The sequence below is a fragment of the Schistocerca piceifrons genome, chromosome 7, assembly GCF_021461385.2.
Source record: "Schistocerca piceifrons isolate TAMUIC-IGC-003096 chromosome 7, iqSchPice1.1, whole genome shotgun sequence".
In the NCBI taxonomy this organism is placed as follows: domain Eukaryota; kingdom Metazoa; phylum Arthropoda; class Insecta; order Orthoptera; family Acrididae; genus Schistocerca; species Schistocerca piceifrons.
Genome location: NC_060144.1, coordinates 567,570,817 through 567,583,348, shown reverse-complemented (window position 1 = coordinate 567,583,348; position 12,532 = coordinate 567,570,817). Strand labels below are relative to the sequence as shown.

Sequence of the window (12,532 nt, the reverse complement as noted above, 5' to 3'; positions counted from 1 at the left end):
TTGGTGCCTGTTACTGTTAACTTCCTATGAATTTTGAATCCGTACTTCGACAGGACAAGCTGTAGAATGTCAGAGTATCATTGTTTTTATATTTATAATCCTTCTCAATGGAAATGGCAACTCCTGTTTCGACTTCTCAGAATGGTTCGTGCCCGCTGATGCCTACGTAGAGCCCTTACTCCGTGTGAGCAAAGCGAAACGAAAACCTGTGCGGAAATGAAGCGAGAGCGATAAAGACGACAGACAAGAAGAGGACAGAAGCTGTCTAGCATCGTATGACAGAACAGTGCTGGAAAGAGGGTGGCCAGATCGGGCAACTAATAAAAAGGTACTGCCTCGAATTGGCGAGAAAAAGAAATTTATGGCACGATTATCTCGGACATAGTGCTGCCTCCATGCCAGTGAGCGTGGATCCCAAAAACTATTGTGACAAATCCTGCTCGCGTTTTCTCACATGAAATCCCGAAAACCTTGGACCTACTTCAGCCATCTACGTGCGTACATTCACACCTATGTGCTCGGTAGAACGTTCGCAACACGACATTCAACCCATTTCTCTACCGTTCCACTCTCGAACAGTACGCGAGGGAAACCAACACCTGAGTCTTTCCATGTGAGCTCCGATTTCTCTTATTTTATTATGCGGTCATTTCTCCCTATGTAGGTGGGCGTCAACAAAGTATTAGGCATTCGGAGGAAAAAGCTGGCGATTGAAATGTTGCGAAAGATCTTGCTGCGACGAAAAACGCCTTTGTTTCAATGACTGCCACCTCAGTTCACGTGCCATATGCGTGACGATCTCTCCAGTTTCTTTTAATGAGATATCAAGCGAAATTTGTAACTGGATTTAGCAGGGAGGGCGCACCATATGTGGTGTCACCGCCAGACACCACACTTTCTAGGTGGTAGCCCTTAAATCGGCCGCGGTCCGGTAGTATACGTCGGACCCGCGTGTCGCCACTATCAGTGATTGCAGACCGAGCGCCGCCACACGGCAGGTCTAGAGAGACGTCCTAGCACTCGCCCCAGTTGTACAGCCGACTTTGCTAGCGATGGTTCACTGACAAATTACGCTCTCATTTGCCGAGACGATAGTTAGCATAGCCTTCAGCTATGTCATTTGCTACGACCTAGCAAGGCGCCATTATCATTTGCTATTTATCTTGTGATGCATGTACCGTCAGACCGATGTTTACCAATTATGGATTAAAGTTAAGTATTCCAGAAGCTACGTACTTTTTTTACTAGACTCAACTCCTTTAACTGTTCCAGACCTCACGCCAGCCTGCGTGAGCTTAAACGCGTGCCTTTCGGCTATCTCATAGTGGCTTGGATGTCTTGCCAAGTCACAACACCATACTCTCTCGCGTTGGTCCAGGGAAGTGCGTTCGGAGCGTTGCTGTTCGTGTGGTGTGTTTAAAAGCAGCAAGGATATTCAGTCAGATGTTGATAACATTTCAAATTGGTATAAAAATGTTCGTGTGGGTGTTTAAGAGCAGCACAGATATTCAGTCAGATGTTGATAACGTTTCAAATTGGTATAAAAATTGCCAACTTGCTTCAAATGTTCAGAAATGTAACATTGTGCACTTCATAAAAATGAAAAACGTAATATCCTACGACTACAAGATCAAGGAGTCACAGCTGGAATCGGTTAACCCATACATATATCTGGATGTAACACATGGTAGGAATCTGAAATGGAACGGTGAGATAGGTTTAGTCGCGCATAAGGCCTGTGTCAGACTTCTGTTGTTTAGCAGGATACTAAGTATGTGCATTGATTTTATAAAGGAGTCTCCTTACAGAGCGGTAATCCAAGAATACTGCGCAAGAGTGTGAGACCTGTGCCTAATAACAGTAACAGGGGATATTGACTGCGTGCCAAAAAGGGCAGCACGAATGTCGCAAGTTGGTCACGAAGACGCTGAAGAACTAAACTTGCAACAATTGAAAATGAAGCAAACTGTCCCGTGAAATGCTTCTTACAAAAGGCGTCTTGGGGTGAAGTACAACCTCGAGACTAACTACAGCTCTCACAGAGGGGCGTGGGCAATCACTCTTCCCGTGTTCTATACGTAAATGGAACGGGAAAGAATTTTAACACGTGGTACAGTGGAGAAGTACATTCTGCCACGTTCTCCACGGTTGTTTGCAGAGTGCAGGCGTAGGGGGGAGAGGGAGGTCGCTATGACACACTCAAAGGCACCCGTGAATAGTAAATTGCGCATTGAGGGTAAGGGCGGGGCCGGGTAAAAACTGCAGAGTGAGAGCAAAGCCCAGACTGTACACACCTGCCTCTCGGAGAGCCCCAGGTTGGCCGCCAGCTCGGCCTTGCGGCGGATGGTGATGTAGCGGCTGTAGTGGAACTCCTTCTCCAGCTCCAGGCGCTGGTGGTCGCTGTACACCACCCGGTACTTGTCCTTGGTCCGCGTCTTGCCTGCGGGACAGAGAGCGCGCCGTTAACACAGCGAAGGCAACGGTTCTGAGCAACCGTAACTCGCCCACGAAATAAGTTTACACTTAAAACACTTCGTGCAGCCTTCCAGAAAGGAAAAGGACACTAGCACAAATACAACTGCATAGAACTCAGTGGTGTTAAATGTTATCAATCGTAGCCCTCTTGTGTTATTTATATCACACAAGCAGCATACAGTGGCACTAACTAGTCAAATATTGTTATGCAGTCCTAGACCGGACGACATACTTTTGTAGCAAAACAGATGTAGCCATCTGAAGCGGGACATGATATGTCGAAACAGGTCATGGCAAAAAAGCAGAGTTTTATTATTATTATTTGTGGCTCGTTGGGTCCTCCGCCAACAGTCCTTAACTCAATGACAATCACAGAGTTGAACAAGATCCAACACGGATAAAAAACTGTTTCATTAACTTATCAACTAAGACAAGTTGTAGGGCCAGTATTGGCTTGCATGTACCTATATGTCAACTGTATCTCCACAGAAATTGCACCGTGGGTAACATTATCCCTTCCAGAGATACGAATTTTCAGTTTTGCGAGCAGAAATTTCTGAAATATTGCAACGGCATTTCATACATGTATACTGACAAATTAGCAATGACTTGACGCTAGCTTGGAGCGTGTACATGGAGTGCGTGGGGACAACAAGTGTTTGGACACACGCGTATTTCTTGACATGCGTCTGCGGGCGTCGTGTGGACGTGTCTGCTTACACAATCCCCCCAACGAGCCAACATCTTGCTCTGTTAAATGGCTGTAAGCTGAAGTAGCGTCACACGAAGTAGATATCCGTACGGCTAAGTGGGTAAGTGTCAGTCCCCTGCCTGTCCTGCTTTCAAGATGGACTCTTCCGTATCGCTCACACGACAACGGGCACACCCCATCAGATGTGGCGTGCCGCAAGGTTCTATTTTGGGTCTTCTTTTGTTTCTAATACATAAATGATCTTCTACTTGCCGTTTCGGAACATGGAAGCTTCGTCCTTTTGGCTTGTGACACATCTATAAGAACAGAAAGTAGTACTAATCCCCTTACTGAAAAGGAAGCAAACTAAGTACTTGAAAACGTCAACGGATGGTTCGAGGCAAATGAATGATCGTCGAATTTTGACAAGAGCTGGCGCCTACACCTCACTACTTCTCATCGAACCTTACAAGCTATCAAAATAGCTTCCTGAAACAATGAAATTCAAGAAGTTCAAAGTATGAAGACTTTGGGTCTACAGGTAGGTCACATCCTTAATTAGAAAACCCACAGCCTAGAACTAATGAAGCATCTTAGTTCAGCTACATTTGCCGCAAGACTGATTACTGCTGCAGTTAATGATAAAACTATACTGCACGTATCCATCCACTAATGAGTTGTGGAACCATTTTTCGAAGAAACTCAACTTACAGGGGTAGTATGGTAACATTAGAATGCATCAGACAGAAGTGGGATTAATTCTAGAACATCCTACAGAGAAATCCTACAGAAGGTTGTATTTTGACGCCTTCTTCACAATATATATACCTTTTTCAAAAAATAGTAAAAGACAAGGGACTAAAACCTCTACAAACACTTCCAGGGCTTAGCACTAGTACAGATAGGGCTCAAATACATGCGTACACATGTGTGAAACGAGTAGGAGTATGTCAGGTCTCTTGTGGTTTTGTGGGTGGTGTAGAGGAGTTTAAGAATGGTTTATAGTACAATACTTTCCGTTGGACAACTCGTTCTACTCTACCGAAGAGTATATTCGTAGAAACTCTTAATATTAGATCTTTTACGTTATTTTATAATTAGCATTAACACAACGGCCTGTCCACTCCAGTTCCAGTCGACGCCCTAGTCTAAAATGGGAAATATGCAGTTCCACAGCCCGGTGAGACAATCGACCTAGTGAAAGAAAACCATTAATAATTGGCAACCAATTCTGTACAATCGCAATAAAGTCATGAGATGTTCAATTGACTCTTTTATTAGAACATGTTACGCCTTTCGGGATTACACCCATCTTCAGACATCACAAACTTCAACTCCTTCCTAACCAACCAGGCGTACAGCCTTGACAACTCAAAGAAAGTGTCCAATAACATATGACTATAACTGCGACACAAGCAGTCCTGGGGCAGAGCGTATACGCAGCAGATGACCATACCGGCAAAAAGACAACGACTAGCAGAAATCCTTAGATAACACGGGAGATATTGAATGTAATTTACGAAAGACGAAATTTTAAAAATGCTGTAAATAAAGCAGGCGAAAGGGAATACAAACATCTAAAAGAGGAGATTGACAGGAAGTGCAGAATGGCTAAGCAGGAATGACTAGAGGAGAAATGTTAGGATGTAGAAGCATGTATAAGTATGGGAAAGATAGATACTGCCTACAGGAAAAATAAAGAGGCCTTTGCAGAAAAGAGAAACAGCCGTATGAACATCAAGAGCTCAGATGGGAAACCAGTCCCAAGCAAGGAATGGATACCTGTAAGGTGGAAGGAGTATATAGAAGATATATACAATGGAGGTGTACTTAAAAGCAATATTATAGAAGTGGAAGAGCACGAAGATGAAGAAGAGATGGGAGATACGACACTGCGAGAAGAATTTGACAGAGCAGTGACGGAAGTCGAAACGAGGCCCCGAGACTAGACGACATTCTGTCAGAGCCAGCCATGACATAACTCTTCCATCTGGTGTGCAAGATGTATGAGACAGGTAATATACCCTCAGATTTCAAGAAGAATATAATAATTCCAATTCCAAAGACATTAGGAGCTGACAGGCGTGGACACAACTGAACTATCAATTTAATAAGTCATGGTTGCAAAAAGTAACACGAATTATTTATGTAAGAATGGAAAAACTGGTAGAAGCCGACCTGAGTGATCTCAGTCAGGATTCCGGAGAAATGTAGGGACACGCGAAGCAATACTGACCCTACGACTTGTCTTCGAAGACAAGTAAAGCAAAAGCAAACCTACGTTTATAACATTTGTAGACTTAGTATTCAATCTGTTCATTAAGCAAGCAGTAAAGTAAACCAAAGAAAAAATTTTAATACGAATTAAAGTTAAAGGAAAAGAAATCAAAACTTTGAGGTTTACCGATGACATTGTAATTCTGTCAGAGATACCAAGAAACTTGGAAGAGCAGCTGAACAGAATGGACAATGTCGTGAAAGGAAGGTGTACGATGAACATTAACAGAAGCAAAACAGGGATAATGGAATGCAGTCGAGTTAAATCAGGTGATACTGAGGGAATTAGATTAGGAAATGACACTTTGAAAGTAGTAGATGATTTTTGCTATTTGGGCAACGAAACAAATGATGATGGTCGAAGTAGAGAGGATATAAAATGTAGACTGGCAATGGCAAGAAAAGCGTTTCTGAAGCAGAAGAATCTGTTAACATTGAATACAGATTTAAATGTTAAGATAACTTTTCTGAAAGTATTTGTATGTGTGAATGTATGTGTATGGAATGTAGCCATGTGTCGAAATGAAACATAGACAATAAACAGTTTAGACTAGAAGAGAATAGAAGCTTTTGAAACGTGGTGCTACAGAAGAACGCTCAAGATTAGATGAACAGATCAATTAACTAATGAGGAGGCACTGAATAGAATTAGAGCAGAATGAAATTTATTGAACACCATGACTAAAAGAAGACATCTGCTGAAAGGACACATTCTGAGCCATCAAGCTACTACCAGTTTAGACTACCAGTTTAGACTGGTAGTAGCTTGGTGGCTCAGAATGTGTCCTATCAGCAGATGTCTTCTTTTAGTCATGTTGTTCAATAAATTTGGAGGGAATTGTTGAGGGTAAAATTCGCAGAGGGATACCAAGAGATCAATACAGTAAATATATTAAGAAGGATGTACTTTGCAGTAGTTATTCGGAGGCGAAGACAATTGCACAGCATAGAGTAGCATGGAGAACAGCATCAGATGAGTCTTCGGACTACACTACCGAAATGAAGGAGTACAATATAACTTGAAAATTAGTTAATTTTTCTCTATCAGCTCAGGATAGCTGGACAAATGCCAGGTGTCAGGGATGACTAAGCAACTAATATGTACCAAGGTATTAAATCTGCAGTACGGGGTGCAGACATTGAGGCTATGGCCAAAAAACAACCCACGCGGATCAGATCGAACGACCTGTGGTGGTTCGAGGTACGTGGGAGAATAGCGGAGGAGAAACAGATGGCGTATCATAAAAAAAAAATTAGTTCTAAGCACTATGGGACTTAACATCTATGGTCATCAGTCCCCTAGAACTTAGAACTACTTAAACCTAACTAACCTAAGGACATCACACAACTCCCAGTCATCACGAGGCAGAGAAAATCCCTGACCCCGCCGGGAATCGAACCCGGGAACCCGGCCTCGGGAAGCGAGAACGCTACCGCACGACCACGAGCTGCGGACGGCATATCATCGATGCCTAATAACGAAATCCGACATGTCTCGCTGTATAGAGGGCAAAGAGCAAAGACTCCCAAGACGCAATAAGTAAAGCCAAGAACGAGGCATGGCAGAGTGCTGCAGCAGACATTGAGATGAGAATGGGAAATCACAGCGCAAACAACGCGTAGAATGCCCTCGAGACATGATGCAATTTCGAAACAAATAGCAGAGTCGGTACTCTTCGCGATCTCATGGAGAAACAAACGACTAGAGGTACAGTTACTCATTTAATCTTAGCAGATCTGCAAGAAACTTGTGATAACCGGTCCACAGAACAGGTTGTGCACCATCATGATAATTGCGGTAGTATCGCATACATTTGTTAAAGAAAGTTACACAGCAACTCTGTACATGCTGTACTAGTAAGGTTGAAGAACATTATTTAAATAATGACAAATGTAATGTTGTGGCTTAAACCATTTTAACCGTTATCCGTGAAGGTGGTCCATGACTGAAACCGGTCGATATTTGGGTTCAAAATAAAAATAAAATAAAAGCGGCTGATGGTCAACAATAATGCTGGAAAGGACTAAGACAAGGATAAATTTAGACAAATTGCCTATGAAGCGCAGCGATCTGATGCTATATATAGATTAAAATCGACAGTCGAGATCGCAATAATGTTATAAATTTAGACAACATTGTCTATGGAGTACAGGGACCTGACGCTATATTTAGGTTAAAATCAACTGTCGCAACAGTATTATTGCGATCTCGACTGTTGATTTTAACCTAAGACAAGGATGCTCTGTAGCGCCTGCCTTGTTCAGCAACTCGTTCGAGGTAGACCTTAAGAGAGGGAGAAATAGGTGCTGCGGAATGGGGGCGACGACAGAAGATATAACTTTGCGCAATCTCTCTTCGCTGACGATCGGGTTGCTGTAGTCGCAGATAGGGATGTCGCAAGGTACAAGCTGCGAAAGATGTGCGCTTTACCAACTCGCTCCCGATGTCAACTACGGGCATCTTACGACGAAATTCTTTAATGGATAAGGGCTTTTTATTTTTTACACAGTTGATGTGATCCTATGTTGCCACGCCGCAGGTGCACAATCGTATTCTTACCAGAAACAAAACGAACACGCATTAATCTAAATGCAGTGATTCTCCTTCCTACTGCCCAATTCGTCAATAGTAGACCATTTTCGCTAACAAGAAGTAGAATCAGGAAATTGTAGACGTAGAATGCTGAATTCCGTTTCTCGGGTAAATATTTTGTGATTTTTGTGAAACAGTCTCAATAAATCGATTTTGATGAAGTTCGTTAACCGCAGGTTGCAGTTTCTTCAAAAAAAATGGTTCAAATGGCTCTGAGCACTATGGGACTTAACAGCTGTGGTCATCAGTCCCCTAGAACTTAGAAATACTTAAATCTAACTAACCTAAGGACATCACACACATCCATGCCCGAGGCAGGATTCGAACCTGCAGTTTCTTCTTTCATTTTCATTTATAGCGATAATTTCCTCCGATGAGCCTTTCTATAGTACAGAGGCGTTTAAATAAATGTCTCCCTTAACTCTTACCCTACAAATTTCGTTAATTAGGTTAACGTTCAATATTGAAACCAAATACGAACCCGGTCACAGATAAACCGTCCACCAAGAATCGCAAGAATGCGTACGCAAATTTCAATTTATTTATCACTGAAAGATTAAACTTACTGCAATAAACTTATAGCATTGACAGGTAGTTTCTATAAACCCTTACCCAGGTTAAATGCCGTTCAACTTTGAATCGCTCGGGCCAAAATTAGCGTAAACCGAATTCGAAACTTTTCAATAACTCTCATTGTTGCCCATGAAATAATGAATGAGTATTGAATTAATTAGACAGTTCCTGATATTTCACTGGGTCCAGAACGCGATTTAACTCTGACGTGGTAATTAATCATCCAAGTTGATTCAGTATTCGCTATGAGATGTATTGCTATTTCTGTACATCACACGCGATGCGTAAAAACATTTAACGTCAGCGTCATTCATTTAAATCATTCCTAGACTTCATCCGAACTGTAAGAAATTCCATCGAAGTTGGTTAATAAATCGACTTTTGAATATCAGTGGTAAATTATTATATAGCTCTGCATGAGACTATCATTCGCTTCTGAGCTTTCTCAGTAGTGCTTCATATTATATTAAATTTTTTAAGTTAAAAACTTTTAATGTCCAGATTGCAATTTTCCTATTACAATGAACCCTTTCAGGGCCTCTGGCAACAACTGTGTACATTAATTTCACTGTGTATTAGCTGGAACAGAAATATTTTTCGCCAATGGAACCCGGGGTACACATTTGTGAATGTTCAGTCCTTTCACCATGTGCCAGTGCTGCCAACTGTACAGTTGTATACTGTGATTGTTATTTTGCACGGCCATTTTATTTATAGCAGTAGAGAATATTTCATCATTGGCTATTTTAGTCCATAAATTGAGGCCATGTGCAGAAAGTATATTTTGAAATAGGTACATATTTTTGTATAAATCACATAAAGAAAAATTTTCCTTCCTCTAGAAAAGGTTAAAGTATGAAAACTAATTTTCGTTGCTATCTTCAACCATCTTCAGATCTGTGAACAGATGGAGGAAAAGTAACCTAATAAAATTTCGTACACTCAAGTAGGATATACAAACACTATAAATGCTGACAAAAAAATATGAGGGGAGCCAGTTCTAATAGTAAATGTCAATATTTGACAAATCCATTTAACATTGTAGTATAAAATATGTTGATGCTTATAAAATAATGTAAAAAAGCAGTGAACATGCATAGGAAAACATAATTAGCTGTAGTCATGCAATGACATGCGTTCGTAAACACAAAGGCAGTACGTTGTTTAAAGACATCACCGTGAGGAAGCCAGGTTGTAGATCTGCCGAAAGAATTTTAGACCAGAAATCTCAAAGAGCTATGTCCACATCCAAGTGAATTTTGAATTTATAGAGATAGTGAGTCAATACAGAATCCCTGCTTTGTAATTTTAACTTAGTGCCATTATAATCTTTAAAGTTTTAACATTCACTTGGATGTAGGCATAAACCTTTTAAGATTTCTGGTCTAAAACTTTTCCGACAGATGTATAACATGGCTTCCTCAGGGTGATGTTTTTAAACTACGTACTGGCATTGTCAGGATATTAACGATAGGCTTTATTTAGAGGAAGACATTTCTGAGAATGTACGTTTGGAGCACAACATTGTGTGGTAGTGCAATATGAACCGTGGGAAAACCGAACAGAAGAGAATCGAAGCACTTCAGATCTGGTGCTGCAGACGAATGTTGAAAATTAGGTGGGAGTGATAAGCTATGGAACGAGGTTCTCCGCAGAATCGGAGAAGAAAGGAATGCGTTACAAAAATGAGAAGTAGAAGGGACAGGATGTGAGGACATCTGTTAAGACATCAAGAATGACTTCCATGGTACTAGAGGGAACTATTCACGGCAAAAACTGTAGAGAAAGAGATTGGAATACATCCAGCAAATAATTGACGACGTAGGTTGCTAGTGGTACCCCGAGATTTCCCCGGTGCATGTTTCACTATTATTTTTCCTTCCTTCTGTTTCTTTTACGACTATCGAATACCAGTTCGCATCAGTCCTGTAATACTCCGCATAATGCTTTTTTCATCTTGTCGTACACGGTTTCAAGCTCTTAATCATCTGCTAGGGACTTCTTTCCACATCCCACAGATTCTCTCCGAGGGTTTCACGGAATGCGACTAACGTGATTTACGTTAAGGACATAATGAGGAGAGGTAGGTATCGTTCGCCAGACGAGACGAGAACACGGCGTGCGTGCTGCCTCCCGCGGCTCTTCTGGGAAGAGCAGAAGAAAGCCGGCCGCCTCTACCTGCTGCTGGGTCGCCGCCGCCGCCATGCCTGCGATGCGATGCGATGCGATGCGAGGCCGCTCAATTGAAACGTCCGGCCGGGCCCGGCAGCTCCAATAAAAGCGGACGCCGCCCGCCGCCACAGGCGAGCCGCGGCCGGCACAAAAAAACGGGAGAGAGCCGCAGACCGAGCCTGCAGCCTACCCTGGTCCCTGGCCGGGCCGCGGGCCGCCCTTTTACGATCCCCCGCTCTGCTCTGCTCTGCTCCACTCACGATAGCACAGGCTCAGGCCGCAGCTGTAATGGCCAATTAGCCCGCATCCAGCGTCCAGCCTGCGCCGGGCACTACTAAAAAATAATTGGCCTTTCTTCCCCGGATCTCCGTGAACGCCCCAGTGTAATCAATCGTGGACTGCCTTCTCAAGTCTGCCACTGCTAATTCAGTACATACTCAGAATCTATGCGTTGCGACGATTACAGCAACAGCTACGTTTGCGACTGTAAACTGCAAACCACTGATCTGCATGGCAGAGGGTGCTTCATCTACATCTACATGGATACTCTGCAAATCACATTTAAGTGCCTGGCAGAGGGTTCATCGAACCACCTTCACAAGCCTTGATTATTCCAATCTCGTATAGCTCTCGGAAAGAATGAACACCTATATATTTCCGTACGAGCTCTGATTTCCCTTATTTTATCGTAGTGATCGTTCCTCCCTATGTAGGTCGGTGTCAACAAAATATTTTCGCATTCGGAGGAGAAAGTTGGTGATGGCAATTTCGGGAGAAGTTTCCGTCTCAACGAAAAACGCCTTTCTTTTAATGATTTCCAGCCCAGACCCTGCATCATTTCTGTGACATTCTCTCCCATATTTCGCTATAATACAAAACGTGCTGCCCCTCTTTGAACTTTTTCGATGTACTCCGTCAGTCCTATCTGGTAAGGATTCCACACCGCGCAGCAGTATTCTAAAAGAGGACGGACAAGCGTAGTGTAGCCAGTCCCTTTAGTAGGTCTATTACATTTTCTAAGTGTCCTGCCAATAAAACACAGCCTTTGGTTAGCCTTCCCCATAACATTTTCTATGTGTTCGTTCCAATTTAAGTTCTTAATTGTAATACCTAGGTATTTAGTTGAATTTACGGCTTTTGGATTAGACTGATTTGTCGTGTAACCGAAGTTCGAGTTCCTCTTAGCACTCATGTGGATGACCTCACACTTTTCGTTATTCAGGGTCAACTGCCACTTTTCGCACCATTCAGATATTTTTTCTAAATAGTTTTGCAGTTTGTTTTGATCTTCTGATGACTTTATTAGTCGATAAACCACAGCGTAATCTGCAAACAACCGAAGACGGCTGCTCAGATTGTCTCCCAAATCGTTTATATAGATAAGGAACAGCAAAGAGCCTATAACACTACCCTGGCGAACGCCTGAAATCACTTCTATTTTACTCGATGACTTTCCGTCAATTACTACGAACTGTGACCTCCCTGAGAGGAAATCGCAAATCGAGTCATATAACTGAAAAGATATTCCATAAGAACGCAATTTCACTACGAGCCGCTTGTGTGGTACAGTATCAAAAACCTTCCGGAAATCCAGGAATGTGGTATCGATCTGAAATCCCTTGTCAATAGCACTCAGCCTGTAATTTAGTGGATTACTCCTACTACCTTTCTTGAATATTGGTGTGACCTGTGCAACTTTCCAGCTTCTCGCTGTACCAATTACTAGAGGTACCTCCCGTTGTATTCGTGCA

The 12,532-nt window shown here is 42.5% G+C and overlaps 1 protein-coding gene across 1 annotated transcript in view; it reads right to left on the bottom strand.

Moving 5' to 3' along the window:
• The window catches only part of LOC124709083 (homeobox protein CDX-1-like), a 64,471-nt gene extending 53,657 nt beyond the window's left edge, over positions 1 to 10,814 (bottom strand). The window contains exons 1-2 of the mRNA XM_047240731.1: positions 10,733 to 10,814; positions 2,295 to 2,440 (exon numbers count right to left, since the gene is read on the bottom strand). Coding sequence (XP_047096687.1) covers positions 2,295 to 2,440; positions 10,733 to 10,814 — 228 coding nt within the window. The remainder of the gene's footprint in view (positions 1 to 2,294; positions 2,441 to 10,732) is intronic.
• Positions 10,815 to 12,532: the final 1,718 nt, after the last annotated feature.